The sequence below is a fragment of the Netta rufina genome (assembly GCF_964035555.1).
Source record: "Netta rufina genome assembly, chromosome: 1".
Taxonomy (NCBI): domain Eukaryota; kingdom Metazoa; phylum Chordata; class Aves; order Anseriformes; family Anatidae; genus Netta; species Netta rufina.
The window spans coordinates 117,541,076-117,565,706 of NC_140123.1; the positions used below are offsets into that span (position 1 = coordinate 117,541,076).

Here is a 24,631-nt window from a genome sequence, read left to right on the forward strand (position 1 = left end):
CTAGCTAAATCAGTACAGTGAACAAAAAAATAAGACGGACTTTGTTTGCACTGTCAACAAAACAGTCCTAGGCAAAAGTGTGGTCACAGTTTGGCTCTTAGGGACCAGTTAGTATCGGTGATTAGAAAAACAGCTCTGTAGGGGGATAAGTATGATGGTACCCAGAATCTATTGATTTTTCCAACCTCAGTCTGCATATTTAGAATCTTTTAATCTGTACCTGTTGAAGTAAGGAATGACTTTAATATCCCATACTTAGTCTGAGAAGATGTTTTTCTCTGAAAGTGTGGCTTTAATAAAATCTATTCTTTCCTTAGTTTTATTATCAACCAAAAAAAGGCAGCTCTCATGGAAGGAATGTTCTTTTCTTTTTTGACATAAGAGCTTGTTGGGGGAAAAAAAAAAGATTTGCATGTGCTGGTTATCTGGGGTACATTTGTTCCGTCTACCTTAGAAGGAAACAGGTGGAAATATAATTATCTAGCTGTAGCTCATAGCTTTATTTACTTTTGCTAGCTTGCTAAAACCTTTATTAGAGACTGACGAAGATTTCTGTCATAGGCTTTAAGCCAAGTGCTTACGCCATATAGCAGTATGCTTAGCAGCATGCGCCTTCTTTTCAGCCTACAACATCTGGATTTTTGTAGCCTTAAAAAAAAAAGCAAGATGCAACAATATATAATAAATCATTAATTCCTTTTGAATTGTAGCAGTGCTATTGCTGCTGCTGGAAGAATCATGTCAATCTAGCGGTGGTTGGTAGCTGGACTGTTGTGATGAACACAAAGGGTGTCCGACAGGCAGCTGGAGGTTTCACGAATCAGATTTAGTGCAAGTCTAACAGCGTGGATTTTGGATATTGAGTGTGCTGGGTATGGTAATGTTGAGTTTGAATGATGGTTTTACTGCTCACAGAGAGACAGTGGCTCAGTCCTCTGTTAAATAAAAATTATTATTTGAAAGATAGCCACGCTTCCTCAGCCCAAAAGCCTGCCTCTTCCACTCCTGGCTATGGGATTGACCGGTCACCCCACGCTGACTGTCCATTTCCTTTGGTATAAGTTGCCAGTAGATGGCTGAGGATTTTAATAGACTTGAAAAACGGATTTAGTAGTAAAACAGAAACAAAATAAGAATTGTGAGGTTGCATGGCTTGTGCTGTTGACCCCTCCATGTGTAGTAAAACAAAGGACTGGGGTTTTGGCACGATGGTTCAGGGTTACACTGCTGCTGTTCTGGGTATGTCTGAGATGTAACTACTCCGGTGGCTACCATTCCTAAATTGCATTTGCCTTTTTTCCTGCTGTGATCCATTTCCTTAAACAATTGGGTGTATTGTTTAACATCGTATTTTCAGGTGAGTAGGTCTGCTATTCTCTCTGCCAGACCTGTTTTTGTCAGCCAGAGCTTCAGATGAAGCTGAAGACCTAAAGATTCTATTTAAAGATGCTGACCAAAGAAGGAGATGGATGGTATTCTCGCGTGTCATAGCTAATGGGAGCCAAGGACATTTTGGTACTTGGAAAGAATAAAATTAATTTCTGAGGAATTAAGTTGTGTGCATGATTATAATCCCTCAATTTGGTAATCTTGGGCGTAGCACCGAGCTCCTAACATTAAAGTCAGAATCCAGATTTTCTCCCCATTTCCTGGGTTGGTTCAGATGTATTTACTGAAGCAGCAGAAATAATGTTATGTTCCGCACATGGACAGAGTTGAGAGAGAAGTTTCAATCTGATGCTGAAACCTTACACGTTACAAATTATTCAAATCGTACTGAATAATGATGAAAGTAACCAGTCAAAATTCATGACAACTACCTGGCCAGAGGAGCAAGCAATAAATCAGAGTCTGGCTGCGTGAGCCATCTCTGCTTCTTTCCCTCTCTCCCCTGGCACACGTTGTGCATAGCTCATACTCAGCTGATAAATTTCTGAAGTTTATTTGTAAAACCTCTAGTTCTGCCTCCCTCTACATTTGAATGATTAGATGTCAGCTCTGCTTCTAAAAAGCTTGACTTTTCTCATGAAAGAGAATCATTTGTAGTTACTGAAATATTACCAGTGAGAATAGTTTGTGCTAGAGTTTAATATGTCAGCATTCAAAGAAAAAACCTTTCATGTGGATTAGCTAATCGGCATTCAACTCTTTTAATTTAAAATCCTGGATTTCTGCAAGTGTTGTTTAAGGTCTGCTGTGTTTTAGCCCTTACACAGCAGCATTTCACCAGGAGATGAGGTGATTGCTCTGCGTACGTCTTTATTAGTTTGTTTAGCAAGTTCTAGTGAAATCTTTGCAAGGAAGGTCTCTCAGGAGGTGTCTTCAGTCTCCCTGTCACCATAGTCCTCAAAACCCACTGCCTTTAGGCCACTCAGTTGTGGAGACGTTAGAGAGGAGTAGGAATTGTCCTCACGTTGCCTCAAAATAGAATATTCTGCCTGATGCAGTGCTCCTAGCCCCTGTACACAACTCAACTCTTAAGAAGCGCTAATGGGATTTAACTGGGATTAAACTCCAGCAGTCCCCACTTAGACAAATGGCCAGAAAGCCACCCTACCCCCCGCTAGGTGCCCGGTGCTGTCATGTGCTGCCCCTCCTATTAACCTCAGAAATCCCTGAGCACGGGCTGAGATGTAATAGGCTAATTGTTTCTCCTTTGAGAGAGATAAATGTGTCCTGGGTGGTGAAGCTAGAGCCAGAGCAATGCTGCATCCTGCCCAGGTGCATACGAGGTAGCTGTACCAGAGAATTTCAGACAGAAGGATCATCTCATCACACATCTTACCTGGAGACTTTGAAAAGAGCAATAATGTCTTTAGGAAAGGAAACTTCAAATAAGCTCTTTTTTCACCCCTTTGTACATATTTGTAGGACTGAAAAGAGCCTGCCTGTGTGGATTTTCTTTTTGGCTGAAACACAATTTGTCTTTAGCTTTTCAGAATATTATTCTGTATCATTTGTAAGTTTTTACCTGAGTGTAAACACTACATTTAAAGCAGATACGCTCCAAGGGCTTGGCTTTTAGGCTTTCAGAACAGGTATGCTGAGACTCACATGGTCTTAGTACATGTCCAGCTTTCTGAGGTAGCCATTGAAACCTGTTACGGCCTTCAAGAATGAAGACCTTGCCTACTTTATGTGCCTATGACACTTTGTGGAAATTTGCACAAGGGCATGGGCCAAACATGCCATTCTTTCCATTTTTCCTGCCTTGGCTCTCTCTCATCTTGAAGATGATTGCATTTCAGTGATGAGTTAAGTGACTTCTAATTTCTGAGGAATTGTATGCAAAATGTATTCTGGGGAAGAATTGCAGAACAAGCCATCTGTTTTCTGGTCTTGGGTTGAATTGCAGTTTGTCGTGTCGATCAGTCACGCATCACCTGTGTACCTGCTTTCTTTCCTGTAGACCAGGATGATCACATCTCTATAGCAGGGAGAATTTATCTTCTAAACCTAATTTTTAGGATTCTTCAGAGGACAATTGTAAAGTAGCCGAGCAATCAGGTTAGCACTAAAATGCAAGTTATTTATTACCGTGGCCATGGGCTGCAGGAAGTCATTTTGTAGAGGAGCTTACCTTCCCACCCACGTGGAACTTCAAGGCTCTAAGCCCGCTGCCTTAAAAGATTGATCTCGATTTGATGATGATTTAATCAGTATCGTTTGCCTGGATTAGAGGCCTGATCCTGGCTCCTCCAGGGCCTGATGTTGCTGCTGCTGTCCCACGTAGTCTGTGACTGTGGCTACCCCTGTAGCAGACCAGAGGAAGTTTTAAATGAGATCTAGCAGTAAAAACGAGCTCTTGTCCCATGGCCTCAGGATGCCCAGAGTCTGCTATTGAAGTGCTGGGTCTGCTCAGCTGTTCCCCTGTTATCCTGGCAGGGCTGGCTGGTTTGTTTTCAAGGGTTTTGCAGCTAGTCTTCAAAACCTAATTCCTGGGAAAATCTAGGCCTGTACAATAGGCTTTTTTTTTTTTTAAATTATTATTTTTCTTAATAGTTGCAGAATGCTAATAGAGTGTATCTCATTAAGCAAGCAACTTCAGTCATAATTATGAGCTGTTGGTTTGCTGTCCATTCACTGTAAGCTCTGATGCTGTGGAGTTTTTTTCCGTTCCCTATTTTCTTAAAAAATTTTACACTTTAAATTCAAAGTTATGTTGCGAGTCTAAAAGCATACTGGTAAATCTGTGTTTTTCCTAGATGCCCATTTTATTTTATTTTCTGTTTTGGCTTGACAGAGTTGCTATTTTAAATTTTAGCTAAAAATTGCTTCATTTATTATGAGAATATATAGATGGTATATGTGGCACAGGTAATGACAAGTTGCTGGAAGGTCAGAGAGGAAAAATGGTGAGTTTTTTTTTTATACAGTAAAATGTAGTTACTTGATGAAGCTTCCATTTAAGTCTCTTAAACTTTGCAATTTTATAACTCTAAGCTTTGTCTACATAGTTTCAGCATGCTTATAATCTACTTATGAAGAACATGTTTTTCTTTTGTGGGAGTTCTCAGGCATTTGTCAACAAGAAATGTAGAATAAACCTCCCTGGCTGGCAGATAGTTCAACACCTACGGCAGGGGTGGGCTCTGGCTTTAAGTGGAAAGAAGGATATAAACTTTTATTATGGAACTGAACACAGCATGAGGCCGGTGTCTCTTCAGTTCCCTGGGTGGCCACGTCAGTTATGTCATGATAAGAACTGGCTCCCTCTTTGAGGAGAGATGGGAGATGGAGCTGTGTCTGGTTGTTTCTTTATATGAGCATGATTTGGGCCCCGCTGTTCTTTTTCTGTGCTTGGACTACAAAACATGAGAAAAGTATATGAGAGAGACTGAAACAAAGTTGGTCCTTTCCTCAGCCAGGCTATGGGTTTGCTCTTGAACACCATATAGGTAAGCACGCTAGGGGATGGTTCTTGGGTTTTGCTGCATGCAACCCAAACTTGTCCTGCAAAGCAGTCCCCTGCTGTACAGCCTGGCCATCTGGAATAAAGGGGACAATGACAAAACGAACTGAATGTCAGCAAGGCTGCAGTGTGACTGTGTGACAAGCAGCTCAGGTGGCACCTTGTGGTCTGGTGTGTTACTGTTTGCTGCAGTGGAGACACCAAGGCAGGGCAAAGGCCAGAGAGGACCCCTTATCTGCCATCCCCTATCCATCCCCTGAAAATATGACCCTATTCTGACAGCTTATGTCTGATTAGTGGGCTCGGACCCCACAGATGTCACAGAAGTCTTTGGGATTGGAATTGAGCGGAGCATCTAATTCCAGGCAAATGGACACACAACAAATCCTTAATCTACTGGGAGCTGATTGGGGCAACTGCTCATACAGCAGTAGCTTATATTCAGGCAAGGTACTGTCTCACCACACCCACTAAAAAAAAAAGAAAAAGAGAAATTAAATTTATTTAAGAGCATTAAGAAAAACTTTTATTGCCAATTATTTACTGCCAGTTATTATTTGTGACTGGAAGAGCAATCCTTTGCCTATTGCAGTTTGAAAACTGTAGGGTTAGTGCCACTGCGGTGTATTCACAAGGCATTGCCATGGCTTCATCTCTCGCTGATAGTGCGCTGAAGACTTATCCCAGCCACAGGGAATAATCTCATTTCAGGGTTGTTGCTGTACAGCATTACACCTGGAGTAAAAGGCCCGTTAGTCAGAATGCAGGACACAAATTGTCCACAAAGAAATTAAAGAGGGTGGTGTCGCCTGGAATAGGCTTCTGGATTTGAAACTAGCCTTTTGTCTTTTCCTGGACACCCAGCTCTTAGGAGTGGGATGGTAGAGAGGATACTGCAGATGTCCTTCTGCTTCAGGGAGCTTAGTAATACTACAGCATGATCAAGAAATCCCTGAGCAGGATTATGGGTTCATTGCTTGAGGTCTGTGGAAACTTGTACAGAAACGTGGCCTTTGCTTCCCCAGCTGCTGAGGCAGCCGGTACAGCTCGAGGGGGGATGTGAGAGGGTCCCATGCTTGTACATTAGGTATTTATTTCTGGTTAATAAAGATGCATAAGCAAAACTGAAAATATCTCCAATACTCCTTACCCAAGTACTGTGCTTTACACAGCTACCTGGAAGCTGAGGGGTGCTAGGGCAGTAGTACGTTACAGAAAGGTAATTATGCAGTCTCAAGACTGTATTCTTCTTCATTCATTCATGTCAAGGAGCTGCAAGGCTAATCTCCATGTAAAAGAGCTGTCAGGAATGTGCTCAGGGGTGTGGAAATAAGAGAGAATTATATATCTAAAGACTTCTGCAGGGGAGAAATTATCTTAACTTCTCTGATGAACTGAAATTTGGAGTGGAGAAAAGAGCTTTTTCTGCCTGGTGCCATCCAGCACCAGAATCAGCTAAGCTTGAAGGGGTGTAAGCACACATGGAACAGTTCCTTAAGGTTGTTACTTATAAAAGCATTGGATGTAAGAAAAATGTCCTTTTCATGGCTGAAGGAAGGGATGTTTCCATGCGATCTGTGTGTTAAATTTTACACAAGTACATTTAATCCAGTTTGGAATTCAGCATACAGAGTACCAAAAAGAAATGGTAGTAAGGTACTGCTTTTGGCAGCCTGGAGCACATTTTTAAGCTGATTGACGAAAATGACTTTCCGAATATAGATTCACGGTCACTCTCCTCTAGGGTCTTGCCTATGATGTCAAGACTTTCTCCTAATGCAAAGTGCTCCTCTGCCAAACTGTATATATATAACTAGTGAAATCAGATTAGGGCTGAAAAGCTTGGTTGTCTGCTGTTACTCCAAGCTGGCGTCTGCTGCAAGCAATTTGTAAAGTTTTTCGCCTTTCAACGTTGTTCTCTTCCAGGACACAAGGAAAATCCTATAAATCTTCATCTCTCCCAATTATCCTGGGTCAGGGAGAGGCTTTTGCTTAAGCAAGTGGTATGTGACCAAGTGCTCTGATTGACAAAGAACACATTCAAGAGGGAGATTAAAGCAGCTGGCATACAAGATAATTTAACCCTTAATTCACAGGCTGTCTGGTCGGCCACGGATACCCAGTTCTTTCTCAGTGCATATATGCAATAGGGTTAGAGATTGACGTGTAGTTTAGCATATTATATAGTTTTGTCATCATAATGCCTCAGTTTTCAATGATTACTGCAATTATACTTTCTGAAATTCATTTTAAATTCTATGTGAAGTTGAGTCCAAAGGAATTGTTAGTGACTGAGCTTCTAAAGCTTTGTTGAGTGCAACTACTGCTCTTACAAGTTAAGATCCAGCTCTCCTTTCCATGAGGACATTTGCCTTACTATTTTGGATTTCTGAATTTTCTAAAATTTAGCCTGATTGATCAAAGGCAGTTTCACTCAGTCAAACTACTGCTGTTCTTGATGGCTGTCAGGAGGCAAGTTGCTCTCTCTTGCTCGCTTCGCTTCTCTTTGTCTTTAATGAAATAAGTACTTCAGTAAAAAAATCAGGGAGGGAAATAGTGCGAGTGTGGAAGATCTGCCAGATCATCATTGGTGCATTTAATGTCTAACACATTTACAAGTCGTTGATATAGCCACTGTATTGTATATATTAATGTACTGAAAAGCAGACAGCATTTGGACCGTATTATCCTGACCACCTGTGCCCCAGAAGCACTCCTGTTGTACTAACACCAGACCTTTCTTGTGCCTTCAGTGTGTCAGGAAACAGTCTGGGAGGTCTTCAAGACGTTCTGGGATAGACTGCCAGAGCGTGAGGAGTATCACACCTGGATGAGCCTCTGTGAGGAAGGAACGATGAGCATCTTTGAAATGGGCAGGAACTTCAGTCAATCTGAGGAGCACCGAAGTCTGATTGTGAAGGTAGGTGCAGCACCACGTTGGCATTTTCTCAGGAGCAAGGGCACGCTGTCCCATTGCACAAAGCTGCTTGGCTTGTGGCAGGCAGCAATGTGTGGAGCACTGGAAATACACAGGCATAAATATTCCCATCTTTTGGGTCTGTAGTTCAGAGATCAGTTCCAAACACGAAGTTGTAGCTGATCTGATGGATGGAAAAGTAACAGTGATGCAGAGAACGTTGCTTTCAATAGGTGTTTCTTATAAGCAGAGGATGTCCAGAGCCTTGTCTGAAAAGGCAGCACGGTCTCAGGCAGGCTGTGGCACATTGCCCTCTGCAGCATGTAGCTGGCTCCCTGCTGTGAACTGCACATGAGGATGCCTTCAGTTCAAGTGGTGCTTCAAAGCCAGAGGTTCAGAGCTAAATTTCTGATGCTGTTAAGATGTATGGAGAGATTACCTGTGTGATGTTTTATGTTGCTGTAGGTTTGTGATGTCTGTGCACTGCAGCCTGACTGTGGCTAAACATACAAAAAACTTTGATGTCCTATGGAGGCAGTGAATAGCACTGTCACCATGAGGAGCTGCAGAAATTAAAAGCAGAGCACAAGTGTAAAATAATTTAATAAATTGCTGGGTATCTTGGTGTATTCTGTTTTTTCAGTTGAAGCAAGCTTATTTTACGTTAAAGAAAATAAAAGGAGCATTAAGCTAAATTAAAGAGTCCTATCTCAATATGAAGATGTCTGTTCAGGAGTTTGTATGAATTAAAATTAATTAAATTTTCAAGTTAAGTCCTTACTACAAATTTAAACACTTAATTTTGTACACATCTAAGATAAAGTAGATATCTTAATTTCTTTGGATAAAAGGCTGTCTTAATGTGTATGGTGGTTTATGGATCTTCTTTAAAATTACAATTTCTCCTATATTTGGAAGCTAATGAATGAGTAGTTTTATGAAAGTTCTGAGATCTCTTAAATGTATGATCCTATAGAATCAGTAACGTTCTGCTAGTATGGATGTGCTGACGTTTTCCTTTCTGCTTTCTTGTGGACTGTTGTGCTAGGAATGAGCACTGAGGATGTGAGTATGTAAGCTGCTGTGGCTAATGGGAAGAGATTTTTTTTTTCTGAGCCTGCTTGCTAGTCTTCACAGGTTGATGCTATCCAAACTTTGCTTCTGTGATGTCCCATGGTACTGTTGTCCTTAGAAGACTGCAAAAAGATGTAGACACGTAAAATTCATGTGAACTTTTTATGTGCCCAGTAAGCGTATCATTGCTTTCTGTAAGATTTTGGTAAAGAGGTGATCTATAGTGAGAATTTACTAAAAGAAATTAGGATGATTCTTGGATGCAGGATGAGGCATCTAATTTTCTGCTCCTGTTTTTCCTATTTGGATATTGCCCTGCAGTGTTATGGTGGAAAGCAGGTAAAAGTGGTCTGCATTTGATGATTTATTCAGATATTTCCATGTAATTTAGGTTTCCTTTCTCCTGTAGATTAACATATTCCCCTCTGCTTTGCAATATTCTGGAAAAAGACTGCTCATCCTTCTATTTGCTTTCAGCACAGTCAGTAAAAGGTGACTGTTATATGGGCTGATCTGATGGGACGCTAGTCTGCACGAATGGGAATTTGATGTTATCACTAGTGTGTTTCACACAAAATGTCACAAATCTGCCAGGTGACTTTTTTGAAAACAAATAAAAACAAACAGAACAACCACCCTCACTCAATGTAAATTTGAGCCAGATTGAAGGTGAGGGTGCTGTGTCCCATCCAAGGTCAGCCAACTTCAAAAGGTCTCACGGTGTATTTTTTAATATATAGGTCAGAGCGTGCATTTAATTTCTCTCTGTAGTACTGAGTCACTCTTTCTCATAGGCAGTTATGCATTACATGCTCGGCAGTGTGTGGAAACCTCTTCAAAGCAACTCTGAGAATATTCAGTCCAAACAGAATATTAAGTCCAAAGCACTTATGACTTGCTTTTCAGAATATCCTTCCTCCTGCTAGTTGCTTGCTCCAGTTTAATGCGTTGCTAAGAGCTGGGGCCCAGCTCAGCCTGTGGGACCAGGTGCACTTTCTAAAGCCCTGTGTCCTGTCCTCTTCTTGCCTCTTTCACCAGCTGAGTTGACCACGTTGCATGGCTAAGACATTGCCATATTTGTGGGAATTTTTATCCTCTCATTACAGCATGTTCATTCATTTGCTTAGTCAGCTGTTGCCAAATATACTTTTCCATTCCTTAGGCTTGATTCTACAAAGCACCAAGCACTTCTCCCCTAAGGGCTGCCATTTCACAGCACGCACAGTACCCTGTAGGGTGATGTGTGTGAATAGCCCACCAGTTCGGTTGCTTGAAAGAAGAATCACTTCTGCATTGCACTGAAGGAAGGCAGCGTACGTGGTTGGTGGCACGTCAGGCTGTAAATTCTTCATCTGGCCATTAGGTGCTTCATTAAATGCCTACTGCTTTCTAATCCTCATTTGCTCTCTTGTGTCTTGTGAATCATCTGTAGTTAATTTCAACAGTTTAGTTTAAAGCCTGCAATTGATCAAAGTATTTCTGCGCTTTTTTTCTTTTTTTTTTTTTTTTTTTTTTTTTTTGTGTTGTATATTGGCTATTATTGCCCCAGCATTGATCTGCAATTTTTTTTTGTATTCTGTATGCTGGCAGTTTCTGGCAGTCTTATTCTAAGACTTAAATCTTATTCTAAGTATTATTGCTTTTTGGTAGATAGTAACAAGATTAGTTTTCAGAAGTGCTGCATGCCATGAATTTTCCCTCTCAAAATGAGTTCAGCATATCTGAAAATTAGGCAAAAAAAAAAAACAATAGAGTTTGCTTTTAATAAACAGCAGTTCAGCAAAATGATTGCTTTCATGGTAACTTTGTTGTGGTGAAGGCTTTCTGTGTTGAGTGGTGCAATTAAATGACACTTTGTTAGCCTTCCTTTGTGGTTTTATTCCTTATCCTTTCCTCGAATCCCTGATAATTACACCTACAGGTATTGCAATATCCTCTGCAGTGTGGATTAGTTAGGTAAAGAACAATTCTATTTCTCTTACTTTTGATGCACATTCTTACTGGTATCAGCCTGAACTCCAGTTCAAGCTCTCAGAGCAGCTCTGGTCCCAGTTCACATGTTTTTTTTTGTTTGTTTGTTTGTTTGTTTTCCCCAGGAAGATGTTCAATCTCTAGTAGTCAAAGAAGCTTGACTAATTTGGTAGAGGTGAAGGCTTACATAGCTGGATACACTCATCGGTCATCACGTGGTTTCTATGGTAAGGGAGGTGTGCCTCAGAAGGCAGTGCTTCTGCTACTCTTTAATAAAAAAAAAGCCCAGATAGTTTTTGAAAGATCTCAGAGGGGAGAAAAGCGAGCAGAAGTATCTATGGATTTCCCAAGGGCCACGTGCTTTTTGCTGTGAGATTGAGGCACTGCAGCCCAATGAGCAATCCGCGTGCCATTCATAGGAACATCTACAGCTGGGCTATGGTATCTCTTCATGAGGTACCCACGGAGGTGCTGGGCACGTTTTTTGGCTTTATAAATTACAGAAATAATGCAACAGTTCTGGAGTAGCTGGGGACTGTTTTGACACCTCCTTTCCCTGTTCTTAGGGGAGGGAGGAATTTGTGTGTTCTGGGGATTCTTCAAGGAAAGACTTTCATCTATAAGAATTGTCTTCCCTGGCTATTTCTCTGAACAGTTTTTATTTAATTCTGTGCAACCTTTGTCATGGAAGGAAAATGGGGGGTCTGAATTTTCATATGCAGCCTATTGTAGTAAATAGGATTAATGGTGAGCCAGTTGTTGGTGCTTCCGTGGTGTCTTTTAACTGCTGGCGCCTGCTCACCAGGAGTGCAATCACGAGGTGGCCTGGGTGTGCGGTGAGCTCCCAAGCTAGGCTCCGCCAGTGCCCTGCCTTCACAGACAAGATGCTCAGCAGGACAACACAAACTTCTTTATCTTTAAGGCGTTAGGGTTGAGCAAAACACCAAACTGGTGGTTTTTTTTTTTTTTTTTTTTTTTTACTTCTGTTTTCTTCTAGTATTTACAGACAGTGAAGTTTGTAATACAGCTTTGTCTGAAAGCCAAAAGGCAGACAGGAAAGCAACGAATCCCCTAAGCAGTGACAGGAGGCACTGAGCTGCTAAAGGTCAGCTCAGACAGCTCCTGGGCCAGGAAACAAACACTGCAGTTGTGTTGACTCAGCAGTGCATTTGTTCGGTATTGACTTTCCAGTCCATCAGCAGCCCTGTATGTTTCAGTCTGTGTTTGGAGCACCGACTAAATGCTCCTGGCTACCACAGCAAAACGCCTCCTTTAGCACACTGAAATGGGCACGTAGCAACAGCATCTGATCCTGCCTGGATTCTGAGCTGTGTTCAAAGCCAGGAGGCAGCACCGCATTGATCCCAGTCATTTTTAACTGCTGTCTTCCAGTGCTGCTGTAGTTTCTGACCTTCTCATGCAGTAGGTGGTTTTGTCTGCCTATGGTTTCTGTGAGGCAGAAAGACCTCTTCTGCTGTCTCTCCTCTGCCTGTTTGTGTTCTGCCTGATCCTCCTTGCTAACCATGTGTCTCTTACGGTTTAATCAAATGTCTTAATTAGTTTCCAGGATCTTTTTGATCACTGACTGAGATACAATAATATTTTTTTCTTTATATATTGTATCTCCATGTTCTTCTAAATCTGAAAAAAAGCAGATCTCTTCCGTTCTTTCAACACCCTTCCTTCCTCTCTCCCTGCCTGCTTAAGGATACAGTTTTCCTCCATCACCCTCCTTTGAGTGATTCCTTCATATTTCCTTCACCTTTTTCTTACCCTCACACTTACTGTTCTCCTATTCTCCTATTGACTTTGGCTCTTCTTGCATTGCAAAATGTAGGCTTATCTAACTTTTAAATAAAACAATGACAGCAAAACACAAAACTTCTCACATGTGCAAATTTATAAACCCTAGTTCTTTCTGCAAATCTTGCCTCATCTCCTTTCCACTTCTTAAACTCTGTAGTAAAAACTGTTTCTGTGTAAATTCTCTCTGTGGCCACTCTCATCTAGTTCCAGCATACATCTTGCTGTTCAGTCTCCCTTGACTACTGACACAGTTCAGTAACTGTCAGCCGTGAGGTCTATGCTTATCTCTGCGTGCAGAGCTCAAAAACAATACTTCATTCTCATCAGCCTTGTCTGATCAGCTCCTTTCCTTTGCAAATCTGGAGTTGTTGTTTTCCCTGTTTTGCATCCTGTTTCTAGGTAGCGTTCCCGAAGACATGCTGAGGAATCATTTCTGTGCTGGAAGTTCACCTCTGCTGTGCAGTTGATTCCTCCTGGACAGACTGGACCTTTAGCTAGCTCCTGACACCTTACCATGGATCTTTAGCTTTCACTTCAAGTTGGATGTGGCTAAAACTACTTCTCTTCCACTAAGGCTTTCCAGCTCTCTCTGCTTTTGCTCACTGTAGACAATATTTTCTCATTATCTGTCAGGACTGTGTTGCAGAGTACTGCTATCCATTCTGCTCTTTCACACCAGCTTCAGTTCTGGACTTTATCTGCCTCCTTGAATCCCCAACTAATGCCGTGGCCTTGCCTCTGTGAGAGCACGATTCTGCAGCACGCTGTGGGGAGGACCAGGGCAGGCAAAGAATCATTTCTCGGTATGACGTTCCTAAGGCAAATGATGTGAACAGATGGGTTAAATCAAACATGCTTGCTACAGTCCTGCATAGATGGGATTAAACTAATATGAGATTATCAAAGATCTCCTTGACTCTTCCTCCACCCTTTTCTCCTGCCTGGAATTGCCTCCAAGAAAGATATCTTATCTCCTGTGCATAAGGTTTGCCTCTTAGGATCAGGCAAGAGTATCTGATACAGCTGCTTTTCTGCAGGTTCATAAGAGAAGCTCATCCATATGGTCAGTACTGCATGCGAGTTTATGCTAGTCTGTATTTAATGCTAGGGACTCTAAATAATTTTGTGATAGTTTTGCATTAAATAAAACTAACTGCAGTGTGTTGAGAAGGGTAAGCACGAGTGCAACGGACACAAAACTCAGCTCCCAGCTTTAGAAGAATTGGTACATGTACGATTATGTTACAAGTGTCTCAGGAGAACTGATTTTATGCAAAGCATCTGCCAGAGGCAGCTTCACTGAGTAAAAGCCAAGCCTTCAAGCTGTGGTGTGGCTACCGCTGCTATGTGGAACTATTTATAGATGAATTCAAGTACTCGAAGGGTAGAGATGTTAATTAATCCCTGCAGATCCTTTTGCGGTAGGTAGGAGCATGTTTGTAACTTCATCTTGCAGATGATGGAACTGAGTCAGAGAGGCGAGGTAATTTGGCAAAGGCTCTTCTGTACTAAGTGAGAAACCAAGCCCAAACTAGAACTCTGGAGCTCTTGGCTTCTAATTAGAGGGAAAAGGTGCCTATTTGCCTTAAAACTCAAGTGTATCAGTGCTTGCCCTCACCCCAGACTGGAATGCAAATTAGAGATTTAAGGGAGAGGAAGGCAATCACTACAACATGTTGCAGACTGTGCTAGTTTAGTCACAGGGGATGCTTCGTTTTCATTTGCACATTTCCAGCTGAAAACAAAACAAAACAAAAAAACACACCACCACCAACAAAAAAAAAACACATACATTTAATGTTATACAAAAAGTCTTATGTTTCAGAGTGAGTATTGAAATAATATATTTTTTTTGAACTTACAGTAAACCGTGAGATTTTACCTGTGACATAATTTGCAAGATGATAATCTCTCTAGAAGTTTTGTAGTGGCATATGGATTCTAATGGATGCCTGATATTTCATTGATCAACTCATTTCTAACTTACAGTTCGTGCGTTTTCTTTGTTGTTTTCATAAAGCTGCACAGCACAGGTAGGAAGCAAATCGAAGGATGACAATCTTTACCTTTATTTCTCAAACAAAGCTGTTGTTAAGTCCAATGGGAGATTTTGTCTGAGCAAGAATGACGAGAAGACAGGTCATTTAGTCATTTAAAGCATGTAATCCATCAAAGTTACTTTATTTCACAAAAGAGGTGATTTGCCATGGAGTGAATATTCTGTCCTGAATGAGGTGAATTAAGGGATAATCCAGCCACATGAAGAGGCTGTCATTCGATTCATGCAGTATTAGGCTTTCCTAGTATACTACAAAACTGGGTGAGGACTGAAGAATTTGATGCTTTTTATTTTTTTTTTTTTTAATATAGGTGTGGAGACAAAATGTGTCATGTTTGTTATAAAATAATAATGAGGCATTTCAGGTTTGGTCAGTTCTTCTTACGATTTATCAGATAGAAGATTTTGCAATAGCAGGATGTACTGGGTAGGTCCTGCGACCTGGGCTTGAGAAAGCTGGGTGCCACCAGTTCCTCAGGCAACCCCACAACAGAGTTTTGGCCAATTATACCCCTTGCTGGGGAGTCTCCTTGTTCTACAAAATGACAAAATGATCAGGGTTATACTGACCTCTGCTGTCAGTGGCCTTTGTGGCCTATGGAGCACAGCTGTTGAGTACAGACTACCTGTTGGTATTAAAAAAATGGGGGACCCTAATAACTGGGTTTGGTTTTAGTAGCACTTAAGAACTGCTTTTTTAATGAACAAATACCTCTTACTAAAAGACTTGTTTCTTGTGTATAAATTTCCAAAAGCTTGGAGAGAGGGTATCAGTCTCTCTTTTCCTTGCATATCCCAGTGCACTGAAGCTGAGTGCAGGCACCATGCATATTCCTTGAAAATACCAAAACTCTAGTAGATTTACTAGCCCTGCATTGATTGTGTAAAGAAAGCCAGCCCAATAAATCACCAAACAACCCATTTTCTCCAGAAAGCAGTGAGAAACACAAATTCTGTGTGGACAACGCTCATGTAAGTATTTTATGTTTTGTTTACATTGGTACAGCATTAGGACACAGCATTGTTCCTCAGCAGCACTCTTTCCACTGCAGAATGCTCAGGATCTCCTCCACTTCTTGTGGGGACCCCACAGAAACTCCTGTGACCTCTTTCTGGAATCAATTTAACCACTGCTATGAGGATTTTGGTGAAAAATTGTCAACTGTGTAGCCCTGCCTTAGCCTTTATACATCAATTTATGAAAAAATGTCACCCCTGTCACTTGTATAATCCTCACCAAAGTGTTCAGATTAATCCTACTACATTAATTTAAGCTGTAACTGTACTTAGAAAAAGATGGTTTTAAATCAATAGATGAGTAGCGGAAATAATGTATTTCTTAAGAGCTCTTACTGAAAAAGTTTTCATTCCTAGCCTCCACGAGGTTGAGAGAACATTGTTTCTGCAGGAAAATGTAGAAATGTAGTGCATCTTCTGACAAACATAAAGCTCTTTACAGTGTCTGTTGCTGTGTTTCAGTTGTATCTTGGAAATGCATTTTATTTTCAGCAAAAGCTTCATTAATAAATTTCGAACCTAGCAAATGAATATAGAACAAAGAAAAGACCATTCTTTCATCATAGAGGAGGAAAGAAACTGTATTTGACTTCTTCCTTCCACTTCTTGATTCTCAAATGTAATAAGGGTCTGTTTCTTTGTTTTCCAGAAACTGTCCTATACAAAGGAAGCAATGGCTGGGTGAGTATCTACATTTGTTTTGCGTTTTATTCTGTTTGGAGATAATAGCAGAGTTGATTGTGACATTTTGTAACCCCTTTCTCTTTTTTATTTTTTTTCTTTCTTGTCAGCTCCTGCCATGATTGGTCTTGTGGGTAAGTCATTCTCCCTTTTTAAATAGCCTCTTGATCAGTCCTTTCTCCAGTTCTTGCTGCAGCTGGAGTTGATTAATGAACTGAAGATGAACAAAATTCATCTCTGTGCAAAAGGGCTTATAGAAAAGTATTCATTATGTTGGAGGAATCCTGTCTTGTATGTTAACTTCTCACAGGCTATCCTAGTATGCTTGATGTGCTGAAAATAACTCAGTCAATCTGGGGCTTGTACTTTTGCTTAAGTATGTCATCACCTTGTTGGCAGTCAGGCGCGTGTGCAGGCTATTTACCTGAAGAGGTTTAGTGGGGAAAATCTATTTCAGGAAAGAGATGTGTTCCCAGTAATTGTGTTAGTGTTCTGGTTATCTTGTGAACCTTTTGTAAAGGTAGACCTGGTCACTGTTACAAAAAGCAAGAAAAAAGGGAATGTTTCTGAAATGCTTTTTCAGAAAACGTTTGAAAGAGGTGCTCTAAAAACACAAGGAAGTTGTCTGTGTGGGCTTCTCACATTTTTAAGAAGGGAATAAAAAGGAAAACTAGTCTGAATTTTGACTTGTTTTTACCAAAGCAAACCTGAACTTGAACTGTTATTTTTGTCTTTTTGAACTGGAAGGCAAACCAGTTCAAACTATTATTACTCCATTCTCAGAACTTAATCTAACTGGTTATTTTTAGAGCAACTCAAACCCAAACAACCTAGTGCTGAACTTGTCTGAAAAATAAGCAGCTTCAGTTCCCTGCTTTACAGACCCTGTGAAGCTATGACAAATGAGTAATTCATTTACTGGAAAGGGTAGTCACTTAACAGTTCTTAAAAAAACATCTGACATCCCAAAGTAATTATTCTTAAAATGATTTTTTTTAACCGCAATATTATAAATTAAAATTAATAACATAAGATGGTAAGGGCAAAGGCAATGCCTAAAAGATTTTTTTCTCTGTCCTATTAAGCTGAAGTTTCCTCTGACATGAGGACTCCCCTAAGCCCACTGGTCAATTGAGTAGTATAAATCTGTACAGAACTTGTTCCATTGAGAATGTAACATTGACCAAACTTGTAAATGCTTTTTTTCTCAAAGAGAAAATAACAAAAATAAAAATCTTGTTCTTGTAAACTTAATGGGATGATTTCTTTCCCGTTAGCATCAGTTGTTCTCTAGACCGGTTCCTTAAGTGAATGGAACTACATCTCATTTATCAGTAAATCTGAATTCAGAGTTGCAGTTACCTCAATTTGAATGTTGGAGGCTCTGGAAAAAAAAAAAAAAAAAAAAAAAAAGAATTTGAAAAGCCATTATATCCCTCATTGTGATTGTTCAGGGAGACTAGTAAATGTAGACCTATATGAGATGAATTAGTCAACACGAATATATCTAGAGTCATTACATGCACTGGGCTAAACATCCTAACCATGCAAAAAGACCAGCATTTGATTGAAAGGTGTGTTGGAGTGATTAATGTTGCTCTCATGTAAAAGCCATCCATCAAGTGCCTTGTGACAGACATTAAAGGGGCTCCAGCAAACAATTGGCAATTTTACCCAAATCAATTACTTGTGGAGCTATATTGCTTCTCTCTCAAAAATACTGCTTTTATCCAAATATATATAACTTCAGGTTGCTCATAGCTTTAGGATGGGATCTTTGTTATCGCTGCCAATTTAAACTTAAGTTTTGCTGTATCTTTTTCCTGTTAAAATTTTTGTTTGACTTGTGCTTGTATATGGTAGTTTCTATAGCACAGAGTGATAAAGGACAGAAATAGTGAGTTAGAAACAGGTAGGTTTACTCCAGATAATGGAGCATCAGAAATAAATTTGTATAATTTAGTTTGGCAACGTTTTATATATAATTATATATATATAATATTATATATATTAAAATATATATGTATAATATAGTGTATATATATATATTACATAATATATATATACATGTATATTATGTAATATTTATATATATACACTATATTATATATATAATATTATATATTTTTATATATATAAATATATTATATTATATATATATATATTATAAAATATATATAATTCTAAGAGCATTCTGGACACCTCTGCACCATAAGGTTTAAGATGTCAAGTTTGTAAGCCAGGGTCATGCAAAAATGAAGCCATTATGGGCTGCCATGGGTAGAAGATACCTCAGGTATTCTCCATCAAGAGGAGTGAGGGAGTCATCTGAGCACCACCACCAGCCAACATACTACTTCCTGCAAAAATATGCTAGACCTTCCAGTACACATCAGAATATACTGAAAATTTTGAATTATTTTAATTTTTTAATTTTAAATTTAATTTTTTTTTTTTTTTTTTTCTGTAAGACATCAGAGTAAGTTTGCAACCCAGGATCACTCAGTCATGCATGGTGAGGGAAGTCTAGCCTCAAGTCCCTTCTGCACAGGAAGAAATGTGAGTGCAGTCCTGCTGTTTCCTGGGCAATGCAGTGATAAACTACCTGCCCATGGGCTTTTCTGCAGCAGATCTCATTGAGGCTGGGGTCTGACCTACATGTGCAGAGAGACTGGTCCTGCAGATGTGTGCAGGGCTGGACATTAAATTGAACCTGGCTGTCTCACAACCTGGCTGTGACATCACTGTCAGAATGGGGAATTGACCTGGTCTCATGTCTCAAGGGATGGAGGGCCTACCCTAAAGCACCAGTTTTCAGTATCTAGATGAAATGCTTGGATGAGGCTTGTATATTGCCAGGGACAACGGGCTTCCAGAAGATGCCTACAGTGGAAGAATAACAGAGGTCCTCTGATGAACTCAATTTTTTTTGAATTACTGTGTAGAAACAAGTACTAGTTTGGGGACCTAGATTTCAGTCTGTTTTCCCACTGATAAGAACATAGGAATTTTTGCAGTAGGATTGTTTTCTCTTCTAGAGCGTAGGTCAGGCACACAAGACTACAAAGAGTGTTTCCTTTTTATGAGCCTTGACCATGTTTTTTCTGTAAAAGAACTTTGGGTTCATTTCCTTAATTTAGAGCTGATCTGGAACTGAAGACAGGGCCTTGATATCTATCAGTTATTTTAGCTACACTGCCTTTCTAGATCAAAGTGTAACTGTGCTGAAAGCTATCATCAGCTGTAGAATTGAAGCTGTGACTTAAATAATTTAATATATCTCATAATATCCTACCATGATGTCAGTGCTGTGCCTCTGTCTAGGTGTCAAAAGCTGGTTTCAGCTAGTTAAATGCTAAGCTAGTTCCAGTGTAGCCTACAGGAAGGTGTCTTGTACTCGCGTGGTTCACTTCCCAGAATAACTCACAATCCGGCATTACTGACAATTACGTAACAGCAGGATGGGAGTTTGTTCCTGTAAGACTTGCACTTGCATCCACGTAGGTTAAACACTCGGCTAGCCTGGCCTTTTAAGGAGTTGAGAGATTAAACTAAGTACCAGGGAGGAGAAAACCTCAAAGGAAAAGTAACATACGGGACACAATCTAGATTTGTATAGAGCAGCCCAATGGAAATCGTGGAGTCTTGCCTAGGTCGGAAATGTGGGAGCACTGCATCAGCAAAAGGCTTTTAATGATTTCTTTATTCATTAGGCCACTGTAACTTTGCATAAGGGATTTTGCTGTGTTATAATATTGGAGGATGCCCCGTGACAATAGGACAGTCAGGACAGTCTCATTCATGCAAAGTCAAAAGCCAGATCTTGAGAATCAACTGAAGGCAAAGGAGTAGCACAAAAAAGCTGCAGTAGAAAACCATACCTTTTATGTCAGGATGTTTCGTGAATGCTGTATGAATAATAACATAAGGAAGAAAATACAAGGAGTATGGGATAGTTGGAAAGGTTGAATGTAATAATGTGCTATTTTTCAGTTCCTCAGAAGTGGCTATTAATGTCAAATAAAATGAAATAAATGGAAACATTTGTCGTTTCTGAGGGGTACTTGCTGATTGTGGACTTAGTGAAATTAGGCATGATAAATCATGTCCAGACCTCCTCCTTTCTGTCTGTGTTGTCTGATCTGAAATACATTGGCAAATTTAGGATCCATACTTCATTGGCAGTAGCAGCAATGGTTGATAGCATATCAACTCAAGTGTTGAACCTTTTCCTCTAAGTGGGCTTCATGAAAGAAAAAGTGTTTGTCTTTCATGCCGGAATCATTTCAACTGCCTTCAGTGGGGTAGAAACATACTTGAACTCCTTTTCTGCCTGCATTCGGACTTGGCAACAATATTGCTTGTCTCAAAAATTTTTGAGCATCTGCACAGCTTTACCCTATGTGAAGATTTCCAGGCTGCTTCTCTGTAGTTGTGTATTTTCTTTTGTGCTCCCTACTGTCAGATAGCAATATGAAAGATTTGTCCTGCTTTAGTTAAAAACAAAAGAGGTAAAAATTAAAGAACAACCTAAATAAAAATTAAGATAAGTGCAAGTAGAATTTAAAAGAAAAGGAATCTAAATACAAGGCTCAGTCTTCCATTCTATACTTAGATAAAAATACTTCTGAAACTGCATACTTACTTAGTTCAAGGACCTGCGATTAAAAGTTTTAAAAAGAAGAAAATCAGACCATGAAGTTATTTTTTCCCTTCTTTGAGCAAGGTTTTTCGATATAAGCATTGAAATAATAATGTTTAAGAAAATTAAATGCTTGACATAGCAAATCATAGGACTTTCAAATTGTTAAATAAGCTGATGAATATCTGTAACCTGTAGTATAGATCTGAAGATGGTACCTTCAGCAGTGGAGTTGAGGTGATAGTTAAGCCTGGAGGAAAAATATAGAGAAAAATGCAGAGACGATCATAACTAATACACTTAAAAAATTTTCATGAGGGAGAATGGTATTGCTGATGCACCATTTGACAGGTCCGGAGTGGTGCTTGTCCTTAATAACATGACATGGCTGCATATAAGGACTTTCTGAGGCTCTTCAATTGCTTGTGGGTCAACAAGACTCTTCTTTGGTGGACTTGGAAACTGCTGAGTCTTTTTGTGACACGACTGATGTCATGCAAAAGTTCTTGCAAGGGGATTTGAAAAGAGGCAATATAGGCTGTATCTGCATGCTGTGTTTGCTGTACTGAAATGTATGGGCTATCCATAAGCACCATTTGTTTCAAATCGACTTGAGATCCTTACGAGCAATGTCCTAAATTTGCCTAGATCCAGGTGTCTAGCACACCTGTGTGATCTGAAACTAGTCATTTCTGCCAACTAGCGAAATGTAGTGTGGTGGTGTGCATTTTGCTGGTTAGACATCTGCTTGTGCATATTCTCTCCTGCCTCTCCATATTTACATGTATATACGCTTGTATTTTGCTTACTGCTCAGCCAAGGTGGTCCAGAGCAACACTTATGCAGGTAGGACGATAGAAATTACATTTCATACCTATTTTTCTCAAATTCACCATAAGCTTTTGCTGGAATATAGTTCCTCAGTTGGTGTGGCTTGCTTGTTTAAAGTATGACCAAAAGTAAAGCCTGGGGATCAGTGTGTGTGCTGTGATAAGTATTTTGAGTGGCTTCCTAAGAGATAAGTAGTATTAGTGCCGTTTTTGAGGAGATTAATTAATTTGAAACATTAAAATGCTAAGGGGAAGTAGAAGGCAAAAAGAAAAAACAAATTTGTGCATAAAGTGAGGCTGGTTATAGCAGGGTTACTTAAAACAGTGAAAGTGGTAACTGTTAACATGACCAAATGCAGTTCTTGACTGGTCTTGCTTGATTAGATTGATTAGTGTTTTGTGGGGCTTTATTTAAGTCTTTGGCTTTTAATTTTCAGCCTGTTACGAGGCAGAAGTTTGCCAAAAAACGGCTGGGCTTTGGAGGCCTGTATTTAAAAGCTCAGTAAGAATGTATTCTTTGGTGCTGACAAAGCATGTGACCTGTTACTGCTTTAGGTGATGGCTTTGCTACACTCTAAAAGATAAAGGCCATATTCTTCCCTGGATTTTTGTCACTTCCACAGTTGCCGAATGGCCCAGCTTTGTTGGTGGTTCCCAGCCCATGGCTAACCCAGCGCACAAGTCGGTGTGGCTGACCGACACGCTCACCTGCCTGAGCTTTGCTGCTGGGTGCACTGGAGCAGGCTGAGTTTTCCTGTTGAGCTTCTCTAAGTATCATTCAAGTCAGTGACTGGGAGAGTGCTCTGGGACCTTTGAAAATAGGAAAAATTTGTTATAATATGTCTAAAACCGGTAATCTACTCAGGAAGTAGTACGCTACTCTAGAACATTTCTTTTAGGCTTTTCCATTTACAAACTGTTCCTCTATCTGAAGTGTAATTTATACCACAGAATTCTCCCTGGTTTTTTCTTGCTTACTTTGAGGGTGTTTCGCTCAAAAACCAACTTTGTTAAAATTGATCTTGTGGTACATAAGCAGGTGAAATTATACCGTGTGGTCGCTGAGGGGCTGTGGTGCTCCTGTGTGAGGCAAGGCCGGGGCCATCCCGTGCCTCCCTGTGGAAAGGTGTTGTTTTAATGTCTGTCTGTTCCTCACTACCCATTTCTGTTGTAATTGGCATTAAGATGACTTAAGTTTCCCAAACCAAGTCAGTTTTGCTTGCATTGGCAACTGGCAAATGGTCTTCCTGTTTTTGTCTCAACCTGTGAGCTTTCTCATCTTGGTTTCCCGCCCAGTCTTGGTGAGGAAGGGGAGTGAGAAAATGGCTGAGTGGGCATTTGGCCAGGCCTAACCCTGCATGAAGTTAGGTGCTCGGTTGGGTTAAATAGCCATTCAAGTCTCTTTGAGACAGCACGTGCCTTGCAGAGAGCTGACAGGTATAACATGGTGGGATCTGTGCCTTCTGGGACAGGTCAGGAGAACCTGGAGGCCCCATGAATTGTACGAGGCACTGACCAACATGTGGGCAGCCGAATTGAGGCCTGTGAGCCTCAGGCCGAGCTCAGAACATGATTAGATCTGCCACAGCAAGTCAGGTTTCTGTCTGTCTGTTTCTGAAGAAAAGGGGGTTGATAAAAGCCTTAGCTGATGTGCTTATGTGAGTTTGAGCCCTTCAGTGGATCAGACCACCACAAGTCTTGTCACAGCATTATTTTACTGCACATCACTTTGCTTTTGTTGAGTTTTTATTCTGTAACCTTCGTTAGTTACATGAAGAGTCTGTGTTAAGTGAATTCCCAGTGTTTCACCTCTTCTGACAAGCAGTGGCATATTTATTTCTGAACATATCGTCATTAAATACAATACACTAAAATGCTTTAATTACTGATGCTGTAAAATAAATAAAACTGGTATAGATGTAATCTAAAAGCTATTGTAATTTGTAAGAGTGGTGTGTCTTTCAGAGCTAAGTGAGTTGAACTGGAAAATATTTCATCAGACGAATGAAAATTAAGCAACAGTTTTGAATCTGGTTCTAATATGATAAATAAATAAGGAAACTCTAAAATTAAATCAGCATTCTTAAGAAAATGTAAATCCTTTTACTGATTACTTGTTGCTAGCAGAAAGCAACTGAGGTTTTCTGAATGAGTTACGTGTGACTGTACCTGTGATGGCAATGGCAGAGAGTATGTTGTCTGAATTATGCTTGCTTTCTAGTAAAATTTGCCCTACCATTCATGAGAATCTCTCCACGAGTTCCTGAGGAATTGGTAGGGAGTTACCTTGTGCCTGGCTGAAAACAGGTAGCAGTGTCCACGAGATGGAAGCAGACACAAATAACTGGACATTTCAAAGCCTGCATAGAGCTCGTAGGCTTTTGTTGTTTAAGCAAATATATGAAGGTACTGTTTAAACTCTTGAATCAGTATTTTCTGCTGTATTCACCTGGAGATTATTTATTTTATTTTTCATTAATATTTTCTCATTGTTATGTAGATTTCACCCTGGCAGTTTAATTTTCTCTGAACTTGCTGTCGTTTGGCATTGGTAGTCATTATGTGCACACTAGCCTATGCCTCCTGGGAAAGGATGGGTGAAAAGTTTCTTGGTTTAAATAGAAAAATAAACCAGATTGATCTTAAATCTGTTTATTGTTAAGTGTTGCATGTCTGAGAGAGGTGGGGGGCGAAACAAAATTTGAGACGTGAATTCACTGTC

General features: G+C 40.1%; 1 protein-coding gene across 1 annotated transcript in view; it reads left to right on the forward strand.

Moving 5' to 3' along the window:
• The window catches only part of IMPG2 (interphotoreceptor matrix proteoglycan 2), a gene marked incomplete at both ends in the record, with an annotated part of 53,944 nt that overhangs the window by 4,992 nt on the left and 24,321 nt on the right, over positions 1-24,631 (forward strand). The window contains 3 exons of the mRNA XM_084286165.1: positions 7,666-7,832; positions 16,406-16,437; positions 16,548-16,571. Coding sequence (XP_084142291.1) covers positions 7,666-7,832; positions 16,406-16,437; positions 16,548-16,571 — 223 coding nt within the window. The remainder of the gene's footprint in view (positions 1-7,665; positions 7,833-16,405; positions 16,438-16,547; positions 16,572-24,631) is intronic.